Source organism: Gracilinanus agilis, chromosome 6 (genome assembly GCF_016433145.1).
Source record: "Gracilinanus agilis isolate LMUSP501 chromosome 6, AgileGrace, whole genome shotgun sequence".
Lineage (NCBI taxonomy): Eukaryota > Metazoa > Chordata > Mammalia > Didelphimorphia > Didelphidae > Gracilinanus > Gracilinanus agilis.
This window is the reverse complement of record NC_058135.1, coordinates 259,564,824-259,580,504: the sequence shown is the minus strand read 5'-3', so window position 1 is coordinate 259,580,504 and position 15,681 is coordinate 259,564,824. Positions and strand designations below refer to the sequence as shown.

The 15,681-nt window shown below is 45.0% G+C and overlaps 1 protein-coding gene across 1 annotated transcript; it reads right to left on the bottom strand.

Annotated features, from left to right (window-relative positions):
- Nucleotides 1-2,042: 2,042 nt before the first annotated feature.
- On the bottom strand, nt 2,043-4,334 carry FJX1 (four-jointed box kinase 1). The gene has a single exon (XM_044681163.1). The coding sequence runs from the start codon at nt 4,332-4,334 to the stop codon at nt 3,024-3,026; it is 1,311 nt and encodes a 436-aa protein (XP_044537098.1). The 3' UTR covers nt 2,043-3,023.
- Nucleotides 4,335-15,681: the final 11,347 nt, after the last annotated feature.

Here is a 15,681-nt window from a genome sequence, read left to right as displayed (position 1 = left end):
CTGAATTGGGATTTGAGCCCATTTTCAGATTGTATCCTCATTTACATCACTCCAAATCTGCCTCTGGGTAACTTTTAATCATTGGCCCTTCAGATACATTTCACAGTCAAGCGAAACTAATAAATCAGTCAATCACAAACACTTATTGTTCATTGAACATGCCTCTTCATTTTGTAGGGGCCACTGGGTATTAACTGGGCTCTCTTCTAGGCAATGAGTATACAAAGCCCCAAATGAAATGGTCCTTCATCCTAACCCTAAATTCACCCTTCCAATCCTTGCCCATCCTGAATCTTCTCTTTTTCAGGTTAAATATTCTGTATTCCACTAAGCTTCACATGGTCACACATCGTTTTCACTGTCCCCATAGGTATCCTCTAGGTATTTATTCTCCAGTTTTGCTACCCTACCCCAGAATGTGCGATTGCCTGTACATGAATCCCAGAGTGAGAGGAGAATCACAAAGGATTCAATCCTACCAAGGCTCCGATAAAGACTCTGGGCTTGAAATATAAGCCAAATATAAGACTTAAAAAAATTTTTTTTAAACCCTTAACTTCTGTGTATTGGTTCATAGGCGGAAGGGTGGTAAGGGTGGGCAATGGGGGTCAAGTGACTTGCCCAGGGTCACACAGCTGGGAAGTGTCTGAGGCCGGATTTGAACCCAGGACCTCCCATCTCTAGGCTGACTCTCAATCCACTGAGCTACCCAGCTGTCCCCCAAATATAACTTTTAAACAACTCATGTACCCAAAGTTATCCCTGAGCGAAAATGTAGTTGGGAGAGCTCTGTGTAATAACATTCCAGAAATAAGGGATGAGGACTAGATCTATGGTTCCACTGATACAGAGAAATACCAGTTGAGAGCAGGCTAGGCTTCTTCTCTTCCTTTTGTAGTCTCAGAGAATAGTCCAGAGCACTGAAGGGCTAAGTAACTGATCTAGGGCAACACCAACAGTTTGGGCCAGAGAGCTAAGAAAGCCCTCTATCTCTACTTTTCCAGTTCAAAAAAAATAAAAAAATAAAACAATTACAACACTCAACCTTTGATTAAACAACAGCAAAATCTGAATCCCAAACCCTAAATAAAGGCTTCGCAAGCTTGGCAATCTGAAGGAAATGCTGCTATATTTATTGCCTTCTGATGCTGATTTCTAGCTTCTCAAGCTCCAAAGTCAGCACCGTTTTCCTGAAAAGGCAAGATGACTACACTTAACAGCACTCCCTGTGCCTTCCACAGAGCTGGATTTGGCCAGATGATGGGGAGATTGTGATCTAGCTTGATGAATTGGAATTCATACCAAGGGATGAAAGAGGATTAATTTGTGCCACCCATCACTTTCCTCTCTCCTCATATTTACAGTATAAGCTAAGTGTATTATCTGTATGTATTGGAGGGGAGAGAATTGCAAAACCAAACACAATATTTTAACATATCATCAGAGGGTTTTTTTTTTAAAGGGAACTTATCACATTTTTAACCTAAATGTCTGGTTCTATCAAAGTTGTCATATGACTGATACAGATATATATTCCAGTGAAATCTTTTTTTATTGAAGTTTTCTTTGTCAAGAAATAGAAAGCTTTTATCTTCTCCCTCCACCCTAAATTGAACTCAGACAACTTGTTTCTCAGGCGTGAGTGAAGAATGGGTAAGAGCTGAACAAAGAAAAGGCAAAATCTCAGTAATTTTCTCTAAAATGACCTACATTGCTAAAAATTCCTTTGTTTTACAAGCATTTGAGGTCATTGTGACAGATTTCTGCAGAGCTGGATGTTTATCAGAAGGAATTCAGGCAAAACCAGCCAGCTCAGACCTGGGAGGATGTGGGGAGATCAAGGTGCCTCAATGACTTAGAGTTGTCCAAATTAAAATTCTTCAAAAACAATTTCCCCCCCAAAAAAGTCCTAAACTTTAAGTCCCCTTTTATTGAAATATAAGTTTGTTTAGTATATTTACACAACAGTTTATGCACATATATATACAGAGAAGGCAGATTCTGTCAAATTAAAAAATTCTTTTTAATAAAAAATTAAAAAAAGCAAAGTAAAGTGCATGAAACTGGGTTTTCCCCCACCCCCCTTTTTTTCTTTTCTTGAGACTCTGGTCACTATCAACATCTCGGTGGTTTTCTGGGGGGCCAGAAGGGTAGGGGGTGGTCAAGAGGGAGGAAAATCCATTATCTTTGATTGGTTTTATCCAGTCCTTTCGGTATTGTCGTTTTCAGGCCAAACGACAGTTTAACAAATGAGTGGAAGGAGCTGGATTTGTTCAGGAGGCTTCCCAAGGGCTGTTTGGAGTTACTGGCATCTCTGGTCTCCATATCCGTTTTGCCTTGCCATTAACAGCGGTTACATCCTTAGAACAAAGAATGCACACATGAACAGAGCTGCACCGTGTAATGGCATGTCTGCTACTCCAGAGACCAGTAGAAAGCGCCTGCTGCGTGGGATGTTAATGACAGAATTCGATTTGGGATGCAATCCGCCCTCCATCCTCCCCTCCCCCAACCTCCTGGGTAAAAGGTGGGGAGTAGGGCAAGAAAAAATAAAAACAAATGCAATTCCCGTCCACCCAAACGAGCCCTTCTGGACTTCATCCTCTCAAGTTGCGGGGAAGACAATCGTGACCCCCAGACTCAGTGGCTAATCCAGATCAGCAGCCTGGAAACAACATCCAGGCACAGCCAAAGGTCCTGCATGGAGACGGGAGAAGAGAAGGCTTTAGCCACCGTCCACTCCTGGAGAACTTTTAAAGGAGACAGTGTGGGACTGAGCGGGGAGAGGGGAAGACAGAGAGATAGAGCGAGCCAGAGACACAGAGGCACACAGGGATGGAGGAAGGAAGTTTGAATGGGAGAGATCTTTGAAAGGCTCCGGTCATTCAGTGGGCGTTGGCTCCACAACTCCCAGACAGATGAGGGAAGAGCAGACCTTCCATCCCCTACTCCAAAGTGCAGCTGTCCTGCACTTTTCCAGCCTCTCCTCCCCCAGGCCACCCCGCCCCAGCTCCGGTCCCAAGTCACAGTCCGCCGTACTTGGCCTTGCAGTGCAAAATGTGCTTGGAAAGGAAATCGAGGCGGCGCTGCAGCAGCTGTGCATGGGGCTCAGCCAGGGCACCCAGCTCGGGAAAGCGGGGCTCGTGGCGCCGGTAGAGGCGCAGGAGCCTCGCAGCAGCGTCCTGGCCCCGGTGCAGCTCCAGAACAAGCTGGGCGGTGCGCTGGCGGAAGACGCACACGGACTTGAGCAGAGGCTCATTGTACTTGTCCCACATGCCGGCCACCCGGTAGCCGTGCACCAGGCCCGCCTCGTTGTCGATGAAGACCAGCCCCCCTCCGGGGCCGCGGTGCAGGTTGCTGGTGGCGCGCTGCATGACCCGGGGGTCCCACTGGAGGCTGAAGAGGTTGCTGACCAGTCGGTCGAAGTTGGCTGTCAGGTAGTCGAAGAGGATCAGGTCCGTCCACTGCACCAGCTCCACCAGCTCCGGCTCGCTGCGGTTAGCCAGCTCGCCTCCGCCACCACGCAGGGGCCGCAGGCGCCCGTCCTCCGAGCGCCAGGGAGCAGGGGCTACTACGTCTGTGAGGTTGGGCAGCCAGCGAGTCAGACTCACCACACTGCCCTCGGCCCAGTGCGCGCCGCGCAGCTCGTCCTGCACCTGCGCCCACTGCGCGCCTCGCGGCTCCACCCGCGCCAGCGCCAGCGGGGGCACGTGGCGCTGGAGGCCCAGCAGCCGGGCCAGGTAGTAGGACAGGGCCTCGCCCTGGATCTGCTCCGGGTTGATGCCATAGCGCACGCAGGCGCGGGTGCCGTCGGCGAAGCGGGCCAGCCGGTTGGAGCTGCGCCCGCAGCCCCCGCGCTCCAGGGCCACCACCCGGGCCCCGCGCGCCGCCTCCAGCCAGGACGCCGCCTGCCCCTCCGAGAAGCCGCGGGGCACCTGCTCCTCCAGGCCTCGGCTCCAGAAGATCCCGCCCTGCACGGCAGCTGGGCCGCCCCGCCGGGGCTCCTCCACGTGCCCCGGTTGCCTCTGCTCCTCCGACTCGGGGAAGAGCTGGGGCAGGCTCTCCCGGGCCGCCGGCACAGTGAGCAGTGCCCGGAAAGTTTTCGCTGGGCCGCCGTGGGCTTCCCCCGGCCGTAGACGGGGGAGGAGTAGAGCCGGGGACGCCGCGCGATTCGCGCTGCTCCTCCCCGGGCGCAGCAGTCCCAGCCCGGGAAAGGGGTGCTGCTCCGCCCGCTGCGCGAGCCCGGTCCACAGCGCCAGAAGCAAACCCAGTGCTAAGACCCAGAGTCCGATGGTGGCGGCGGCGGTGCCGGGCCCCCGCATCCTCCAGCCCATAGGGGATCCGGGGGCGGGCCGCTGCCGCTGCTTCAAGCCGAGCCCCGGGGCCGGGGTCCCGGTGGCGAAGCGTCCCCGGCAGGCGAGTGGCCGCCGGGCCCGTGGCTCCCGTGCCCCATGGTAGCTGTGGGGCTCCGGCGCTGCTCCCGCTGCTCCCGCTGCTGCTGCTGCTGCTGCTGCCGCCGCCTCCGAGGCTAAGGCTGCTACTGTTGCTGCAGCCGCTGTGCCTGGCCCCGCTCCGGCTCCGGCTCCGGCTCCGACTCCGGCTCCCGCTCCGGCTCCGGCTCGGCCGAGCGCTGGGAACTCTCCTCCCAGCCGCTTAGCAGCCGCTTTTGTATTTCGCTGTGAGACCCTCCGGCAGGCGCGATTCACAGGCACCCGGACCACGTGGGAGCGCGGGGATATCCCCCCTCCTCCTCCTCCTTCTCCTCCTCCTCCTTCTTCTCCTCCTCCAGTTCCTCCCACTCCTAGCTGCCCTCCTCCCTTCTCCCCTTTTCCTTAAAGCGGCGATGTCTCTCTCCTTCCGGATGAAATCGGCGGGTCCCACGCCCAGCACCGGGACCCAGATGGGGAGTGGTGGCCCTAAGGCTCCAGGTGTAGAGGCCCCCGGTTCTCCCGGATAGCGAGGGGCTGGAGAGAGTAGCCAGCGGCTGAAGGGAGGGAGCTGGCTGACCCCCCTCTCTCTCAGGCTCTCCCTCTCGGGCGACAGACGGCTTTGTCCTCTGCTCTTGACACTGCCTGTGGAGGAAACATTGGTGCTTCTGGTGCCCCCAGAAAGACAGGTTTAAGCTGCGCTTTGGGACCCCATCCTCCCGGCAGCTCCCATTTTCCTCCCCGGTTTCTGATGGGTCTGATTCACTCTTCCTTCCTTATATAACTCCCTGGGAATCCTCCCAGAACCACTGAGGATGAGGGGAGCGTCCAGTATCTGGAGCCTGCAGTATTGAAAACAACTTTGGGCGAGTGAGTGAGCAGGGGCCAGATCCCACTGGTCTGGACCTGGGGAGCGCTCCCCTTACCGCGGGGCGCGCGCGCACACACACACGCACACACGCACCCACACCCTATTTTCTTGAAACCCAATTGGTAATTAGGCTCCATTCCGCTGGCATTTAGTACGCGTAATCTTGTGGTCACGACTCTTGCCCCCATCTCCGAAGATATAAAGACTAAACATACCCAGTCTTTGCCCTCTAGGAGTTTACATTCCGCCGAGGAAATGCAGTAGTCTGAGAGCCCATTTGGAAGTAAAAGAAGACTCAGTTTCTAATTCATCCTTAGACACCTATGCTGGCCAGTTCTGGGAGCGTGCCGAATCCCGGGGTCATCATATAGAACACGAAAGTTATAATAGCATCTTCCTATGCGGATCATTATGAATCCCAAATGGGACTGTCTGTATGAAGGCTTTGCAGGCACGCTACCCCCATGTAAATGAGAGCTATTATTTATTTTCATTGAAAAAAAAAAAAGTCATTGGAAGAAGGCACCAACAAAATCCAAGTGGCATAACTTGGAGTTGTGGAACCTATTGGAAGGAACCTAGAGGATCCTCTAATCCACCCCTTCCCGTTTTACAGATGAAGAGACTGAGACCCAGGGAAGTGAATAAATTTTGAATCAGAGAATTTAAGAAGGAAGATAAAGCACTAAAAGTTAAGTGGCTTGCCCAAGGCCACACAAAGAAGTAGAATCAGGATTCAGCCGAGGTCTTCTGCCTGTAAATCCAAAGCCTTTCCTCTGCCCTTCCCTTAGAAAATGATTAATCATGACATTGAATTTTTCATATTGCCATTTTAGATTCTATTTTATTTTGAAAAATGATAAAACTAGAACTACAAGGTTCCACTCTCATCTAGATGCTTTTGTCATTTCTATGTGAGTGAATAACAAAACCCTTTTTTCTCTTTTTCCCTGCACCACAATGGTGTCCTGGAGAGCCCAATAAACCGAACTAAAGATGGACAAAATATGAATTTGCCATCTTTCTCTTTCCTTGGGTGGGTTCTTTCCACCACATTCCACCAGATCCATGGGCAGTTTTTCAACATGATGAGATACATACACACACATTGCATATCTGTATACTATTTATTTATTTTAATATGTACTATTTAATGTGTATATGTCTGTGTTTCCTGTGGAGATGATTTGCTAGTTTTAAACCCAGCTCCAGAGAATTCATTTTCTCCTAGTAGTCATGCTTTTGGTCGTTGTTCAGTTGTGTCTGACTCTTTGTGCCATTTTCTTGGTAAAGATACTGGAATGGTTTCTAGTTTCCTTCTCCAGCTCATTTTACAAATGAGGACACTGAGGCAAATGGGGTTGAGTGCCTTGTCCAGGGCCACAGAACTGGTGAGTGACTGAATTCACATTTAAACTTGGGTCTTGGGGGCAGCTGGGTAGCTCAGTGGATTGAGAGTTAGGCCTAGAGATGGGAGGTCCTAGGTTCAAATCTGGCCTCAGACACTTCCCAGCTGTGTGACCCTGGGCAAGTCACTTGACCCCCATTGCCCAGCCTTACCACTCTTCCACCTAGGAGCCAATACACAGAAGTTAAGGGTTTAAAAAAAATAAAGATAAAAAAAATAAAGTTATAAGCTTGGGTCTTCCTGACTCCATGCCTGGCACTCTATCCATTGCACTACCTAGCCTCTTGGTCCTGACCAGGGTCCTTCAAGGCTTAGTCTTAATCTCTAGTGCTTCAGTATGTCAGTATATGCTATCAACCTGATTCAACCCATCAAGCCTTTGTTGGGACATTAAAAAAAAAAATTGGATGGCCTCTGTCTGATTTCCAGATGTAGACAGTTTGTCCACTAATAAGTGGAGTCTTGTCTCTTCTCCAAGAATTCCTTTTAGCATTTTAATTGAACTTTTTGTTAAACTCAATTTTGATGAGTCTTTTAATTTAGGCAAACTGTAAGCAAGGTGTCCACCTTGTGGCCATTGGCAGGATTTCCTCCCGGTTACAAATGTATACATTCCTAACAATTGTTCAAGGTAATGCAATTTAGAGCATGTAAGAGCTGGAAAACACCTAAGCCATCATTTAGTCTCACCTCTCATACAGTAAAGGAAACTGAGGTCCACAGACAGGTCACACAGTTTGTTAGAAGACATGGTTTCTGGTCTAGGCTGTACTACTGACTCCTAATGCATTTCAACAAATAGTGACAGCATGCTAAGGTAGGTCAGCAAAATGAGAAATGGATTTGGCATCAGACAGTCCTGGGTTCAAATTCTAAAATATCCACTTACCACCCATGTGATCCTGGACAAGCCACTTGACTGCTATTGATCTCAGAGCCTTTAGCTATAAATTAAGGAGTTAAATTAGAATGACTTTTGAATTGTCTTCCAGCCCTAAAGCTGCCACTTAGCTAGTCAGGGGCTGAGTCAGAAGGGCCAGCCTGGGTTCTAAGTGAAAGATAATCAATTCCTCTTCAGATCTACAATGTGCCAGGCTGTGGGGATAGACACAAGGGCAAAAACAAGCAGTCCCTGCTACTAGTGTTCTTATATTCTAATAGAGGTGGCAAGAAGCACTTAGGAATATATTTTGCATAGCATGCATATACACACATATTCATCTAAAGATATGGATACAACATAAATAGGAAGTTATTAAATACCAACATATACAAAGTAGTTAACTACAAGATAGTTTCAGAGAAAAAGGAAAATCTGCAAACAGAGAAAAGGGTGCTTGAGATACATTTTATTGTTGTTTTTTAATTCCTTAACTTCAGTGTATTCGCTCCTTGGTGGAAGAGTGCTAAGGGTGGGCAATGGGGGTCAAGTGACTTGCCCAGGGTCACACAGCTGGGAAGTGTCTGAGGCCAGATTTGAACCGAGGACCTCCTGTCTCTAGGCCTGACTCTCAATCCACTGAGCTACCCAGCTGCCCCCTTGAGATACATTTTAAAGGAAGACCCCCCCCCCAGCAAAGATTTTAAAAAAGGCACAGGAGAGAGAGAGCCAGATGTGGTACACGTGGAAGAAAAGAGAAAAGATCAATCTGGCTGGATATTAAGTGTGGGAAGGGGGCAAAATGTCCCCCTTGGAAATATAGGTTGGGGCCAGATTATGCAGGGTTTAAAAATTTTAAGAGAATAATTTCTATTTTATCTTAAAGCCAATAGGCCTCATGAGAAAGATATATATATGAATATATATGTATATATATATATATACAGACACACACACACACACATATATATATATATATATCGATATCTATAGAATATAGTGGACTTAACAACTGTAATTAACCACACTAAGGATGACCATTGAAGGTCAAACAGCACTGATATCTTCCCAAATCAATGATCTTTTTTTAGAAGGGCACAATTTCAAATCTTGTGTTGATTGAAAAAGGGAAAACAAATTTGCATAATGAATCCTAGAAGTTTTTAATGATATTTCTTAAAAGCCATCTACTGCCTATAGCCATGGGGTCGCCATATGTCAGAGCAGGGGGTGCTAATAGAAAACTTAAATACCACTTAAAGCCTGATTCCACTTCTCTGCCTTCTAGTTATCTACTGTTCCCATTTCAATGAAATTAGGCAGATTGATTTCATTGTTGCCCTCATTATACACTGCAGCAGTCAATAGATTTATTTTTTTTGTACTTTGGCATGTTGCCTTTTTCTCTTAATTATAATAGCTCACATATATGGATGGCTGGGGAGGAATCAGGGAGGGGCTGGACCTGGGATTTCTGTGGTGAAGGGAATTCCTTGGATATAAATTCCCACATTCCAGCCTTATTATACATAACTAAGATTTCCTCACTCTGTACCTACCAAATTTTCCTATTTTTTCTTCATATCCAATATGCCATTTCTGCATTTACCTCTCCTCTGTGCCTTAGAATTTCTTATATTTCTAGTTTCAGTCAAAGCACAGCTCAAGCAGAAACCTCCTACATTAGTGCCTTCCTTACCTCCATTCCCTCCCCCAAACCCCTCATTACACTGTCCTTTTATATTAGAGACAAATAGGTAGTACAATGAATAGAGACTGGACCTGAAGTCAGGAAAACCTGAGTTCAAATTCCAACTCAGACATTTATTTAGCTGTATAATGCTGGGCAAGTCACTTAACCTCTATCTGCCTCAGTTCCCTCATCTGTAAGATGGAGCTGCCTCCCAGACTTGCTTTGTGAATACAAACTGGATAACATTTATAAAATGCTCTGCAAACCTTAGAGTGCTTTATAAATGCTAACTCTGTATTTTTGTTGGTTCTTCTTTACAGTTTTGCCCAATTCTGTGACCCCATTTGGCAAAGATAACTGGAGTGGTTTCTCATTTCTTTCTCCAGCTCATTTTTATAGATAAAGATACTTGATCTATCTATCTATCTATCTATCTATCTATCTATCTATCTATCTATCTATCTATCTAATCTATCTCTATTTCTATGTCTGTTTCTTTCTATTTCTGTCTATCTCTATTTCTATTTCTATCTTTCTATCTCTATTTCTACCTATCTCTTTCTTTCTATCTATCTCTATTTCAATCTATCTATCTATCCATTTCTATCTTTCTATCTCTATCTATTTCTATCTATCTATATTTCTATCATCTATCTCTATCTAATCTGTCTCTTTCTATTTATCTATCTATAAAATAGATATAAATAAAGATATGACAAGAAACTGAGGAAAATATGGTTAAGTGACTTGCCCAGGGTCATACAGCTAGTGAGTGTTGGGATCAGACCTGAACTCGGGAAGATTTAGTCTTTCTGACTCCAGGCCAGTACTCTGTGCACCATGGTGCCACCTAGCTGCATGTATAAATAGGCTCCATCTAAATATATTCTTACTCTCTCATTTCCCTTGATCTTTCATTTGTTGGCCATCAAACTATTAACTTGTTAAGAGCAGGAACTGTTTGTTTTGTTTCTTGTCTTTATGTCCCCAGACTTAGCAAAGTCCCTGGTACAGAATAAGCACTAATAAACACTTGTAGACCTGTTGCCTCCCATTCTGCTTGTTTCCTATTTCTGTATCATATATACCAATATGCCGTTGTCTGGACAGATCAACTCCTTTCCCTCAGAGAGGGCACATTTATTAGAAAGCAGCCAGAATGACTTATGGGCTGCTATAATGCATAGAGCATCCCCTATGAAGTCAGTAATACTCATTTTCCTGGATTTAAAACCAGCTTCAGACACACACTAACTATGTGACCCTGGGCAAATCACTCGACCCTACTTGCCTCAGTTTCCTCATCTATCAAATGAACTGGAGAAGGAAATGGCAAATCATTGCAGTATCTTTGCCAAGAAACCCCAAAGTGGGTTACATAGAATAGAAACACAACTGAAACCACCAAACAACAACTACAACAGAATGACTTTTGGCTTCATATGTGCTGCCCCTGATCATACTCACCTTCATATTTTTCCTTATTTAGTCTAAGTCACTTAACATCAATGGGCCTTAGTTTCCTAATTTATAAAAGTAGGGTAACTATTTGTATTAGGTACCTTAGAACTGATTTTTGGGGAAGGGTAGAATGTTTTTAATTAGTTAATTAACTTAAAAAAACCTTCCTTTCTACCTTAGAATCATGACTGTGTATTGGTTCCAAGGCAGAAAAATGGTAAAGGCTAGGCAAAGGGGGTTAAGTGACTTACCCAGAATCATACACCTACGAAGTTTAGCCACCTAGCTGTTCCCCATATCATGTTATTTGTAAAGCAGTTTGTTAATAGTAAATCATTATAAAAATGAATTATTATTATTTGTTTTAATAATGATGGTGGTGATGATACAAATATCCAAAGGATTTCTTGATATTGGCAAGGAATGGAACTCTTGGAATGGAAATCTTATCTCTCAAAGCAAGTTGCAACATCCTGGGACTTTGTAGATAAGGTCTAGAGAGTCAATTGAGGCTTATACAAGTTAAATGACTTTCCTAGAGTCCTACAGCTGGTAAATGCTATAAGTGAGATTTGAATCCAGATTTTCTTGCCTCCAACTTTGACCCTATGCCTATTTTACTCTGCAACCTCTATCATTATTTGGATTGGATCTACAGTTTCACTGGGGCAGCAAGGTGGTACCAGGCCTGGAATCAAGAAGACATCAAGAATTCAAATTCTACTACAGACACAAACTATGTGACCTGGGGCAAGTCCCTTAACCCTATTTAGTCTCAGTTTCCTCATCTGTCAAATGAGGTGGAGAAAAAAATAGCAAACCACTCTCCTATATTTGACAAGAAAACCTCAAAAGGGATCAAGAAGAGTTCTATGTTATTTAAAAATGGCCAAAAAATAGTGGTTTCATTGCTAAAGGAAACCCCTAAAGATAAATTCTCTTTACCAGTGTCCATCAGCTCTTCCCATCTCAGAGACTGACTTGAAGGCATTGTGATATTAGGTGATTAAGACAGCCTTTCTGTGCAGAAAATGAGAATTGAACCCTTTGGCTTCCAAGCCCAAAGTCCAAAGTATTCTGTCTCTTGTGATGTACTCCCTCTGTATTCTTTAATTATTTGCACAATGATGCTGATGATTTCTAAAGTTTCTTCCAGCTCTAAATCCCATGCTCCTCTAAAATGTCAGTTGGTGGGTCAACTATCTCACTGGATTGAGAGCCATTCCTGGAGATGGGAAATTCTTGTTTTAAATCTGACCTCAGATAATTCCTGGCTGTATGACCCTGGACAAGTCTGTTAGCCCCCATTGCCTAGCTCTTACCCCTCTTCTGCCTTGGAATTGATACTTAGAATGGATTATAAGATAGAAGGTAAAGGTTTTTAAAAAAATCAATTGTGGGACTCAGTTTCTACATCTGCAGAATGAGGGGAAGATGTTGGACCAGGTGATTTATAAGGCCCTTTTTCAGCCCTGGAACCTATGATTCTTTTTTTTTTTTAAACCCTTACCTTCTGTCCTGGAGCCAATACTGTGTATTGGCTCCAAGGTAGAAGAGCGGTAAGGGTAGGCAATGGGGGTCAAGTGACTTGCCCAGGGTCACACAGCTGGGAAGTGTCTGAGGCCAGGTTTGAACCCAGGACCTCCCGTCTCTAGGCCTGGCTCTCAATCCACTGAGCTACCCAGCTGCCCCCTGGAACCTATGATTCTTGGTGTCCCCCAGTGCCATTGTGGTCCACAATTAGTATTTCATAACCACTTGCTGATGGATGATGTTAAGAAAAGTCATTTCCTGTTTTTCAGCCTCAGTTTCTCTACCTGTAAAATGAAGGAGGTTGGATTTTTAAAGGTCTTTTTCACTTGGGAGTTCTATCCTTTTGTTGGCCTGTTCATCTTCTGCCTGAGTCTGTTCTCACTGATTCCATTTTCCATCACTTTCATTTTCCCCATTTTCCCCGTGGCCGCAGTGTACAACAGCCTGGGTGCAATTAGCCAGGCCTCAGGTCTTTCTGTACCTGTACCTCCGGACGGCATGTCCCATCAAACAGATGGATGATGAAGCTTAATTAAGCTTTGGAAAGCCTTCCAATTCCCTCCGTTGAAAGGTTCTCTACAATGACGAGCCCTTATTTTGGTAGCTGCTGCCAAGGGTTGTTATAGAGATAACTTAGTGCTACGTGACTGAGCTCTCACGATGATAATGTGTCAAGACCAATTGAAGCTGCTCAGAGCGGAGGTATTATCATAATGTTCCCATCCTATGCCCTTGGCATTAATAGAAATATCCTGGGCTGCGAGGCTGGGGGCTGGGTAGCTGGCGATGGACTTTCAGCCTCTGGTGTCATTCTCATCAGAATCATTAGCTGCAGCACTCAAAAAAATCATCATTTTTTTAACTCAATGAAATAAAATGAAGGAGGAGAAAAGAGTCTTTTGTTTCAAATGAAAATATGTTCTTTTGCTATTTCTTGTCCATTCGTGGTTTAATCATAAGCAGCAGGTGTGCTATGTTCTGTCGGAGTTTTACTGCCATCTTTGAGTCTCAACCAATCTAAGTCAATCCCATCCCATTCCATTCCATCTCAACCCATCTAATCCAAATCATATCCCATCCCATCCTAGCCAATCCAATTCTGTTTTATCCCATCCCATCCCTTCCTGTTCCATCCTATCCCATCCCTATCACCTTCCATCTCATTTTGTCTCATCTCATCCAGTACAATTAAATTTACTCTCCAAAGGGGGTAGTAAGGGTCTTATACTAGTCTGCCAAGCACTGGGTATGCAAAGACCAAATGAAAAAGAGTGCTTGTCCTCAAGGAGCTTATATTCTTTGTTGAAGTATACAGTGTGAGGGGCAGCTGGGTGCCTCAGTGGATTGAGAGCCAGGCCTAGAGATGGGAGGTCCTTGGTTCAAATCTGGCCTCAGACACTTCCCAGTTGTGTGACCTTGGGCAAGTCACTTAACCCCCATTGCCTACCCTTACCACTCTTCTGCCTTGGAGCCAATGGAAGGTAAGGGTAAAAAAAAAAAAAGAAAGAAGTATGATAATCTGAGGAGGGAGAGAGAGCACTAAGAATGGGAAGTGAAGGAGAGGAGAAGGAAAGGCTTCCCATAGGAGGTAGCACAGGACTTGAGCTCTGAAAGAAGTTAGAGATTCCAAGAGGCAGAGGTGAGGGATGGATAGATTCAAGACATAAAGGAGATCCCATGCAGAATCGAAAAGGCAGGAGACAGAATGAACTGGAAGAGTACTTAAAAGTCACAGAAGCATAGATTCGGAGCTGGAAGGGCCTTTTGTCTAATGCACCCATTTTATGGATAAGGAAACCAGGGTTCAGAGAACTGAAATAACTTGTCCACTTAGACTCAAACCCAAGTCCTTTCCTTTCTAACCCAACTCTTTTCCATCATACCAATATTTAGTCTACTTCCCTTCTTTTACAGAAGAGAAAATTCAGACAAAGTGATTTGCCAAGGTCACATCTAGGATCATAGATTTTGAACTGGAAGAGCTCTCAGAGACCCCAGACCAAACCTTAATTTTATAGATGATGAACTGAGGCTGAGATGGGTTAAGTGACATGTTGAGGGTCACATAGATAGAAAGTGACTAAACTCCAACCACGCCCTCTGATTCTAAGTCTGGTGCTTTTTCAACTATTCTACTTTACTTGGGGACACAGTTCCCTTTGTTTAAGGAGACTATCAGAAATAATAGAAGAAATTATGAGTATCTATTCCTACCCATTATGATGCTGTTCATCATGGGAGAGATTCCCTTGTAGCAAAGGTGGGAATGGCACATCAGTGGGGTCTTTCTGAGACTTTAATGTAAATCTATCAGTTGCTTATACACTGAGGATCACACCTTGATGTGAGGAGATGTCCTCCCAATTCATTTCAATTTTAACTAAGGAGGGTGGAAGAAAAGGAAGAAAGGGAGGAGGGGAGGAAAGGAGGAAGGAAAGGAAGAGAGAGAGAGAATGAGAGAAAAAAAAGAAAGAAAAAAGAAAGAGGAGGAGGAAGAGAGGGAAGGAATGAAGGAAAGGAGGAAGAAAAAGATAAAAATCTCTCAAATCATTTTATGCCTGCTTGAGCTTAAAGAATTTCTCCACTTTAGTTCTGCATGGGCATCATGAAAAATTGAGAAAGGCTGACACATTCAGGTGGCAAAGGGATTCACTGACATTTAGTTTCAGGATAGTCAACATTCCAGACAAACAGGCCCACTATCACTGCCGAGAGCCAAAAAGATCAGTCACTTCTATAGCACAGCTGTCACGAGGCTCTCAAAGCTCAGACAATGGAATAAATGAGAATAGTTAAATATTAGTTTAGACAATAACTAAAAATTTCCCCACCCTCTCTGTTCATCCTTCTTCTTTCCCCATTAGAAGAAATATAAATCTGATAGAATTTCCTTCTCCCTGGCCTGTTCTCCACTGAAGAAAATATTGATCAGTAGAATCATGAATTGGACATTGAAGGGGAAGATGAGGCTAAATGATATGCATCCTGGTCCTGAGATCAGAGGATCTGGATTCCAATACTGACTTTGCTATCTGTTACCTGTGAAACCTTGGGAAAGTCATTTTCCCTCTTTGTGTCCCTTTCCCATTCTGTTATAATAATCTGTTCATTTTAAGATTAGAGGCAGTCATTGCTCCTAATGACTCTGTGGTTTCTTCCTTTGCAGCTTTATAAAGAGAGTTTATTTTAGACAAAAGGTTATAATACATGCATGCATGCATGCATACATATACATGCATGCATACATATACATACATATATAACATACATACATATATATATATATAACATATATACACACATATCAATTGTTCTGAGCTCCTAGTTAGGAAAATTTCTAACATAGATGCAGAGATTGAGCTCATGCCTAAACTTACAATTGTCTGCGTTTATACTCTAGACATCTAG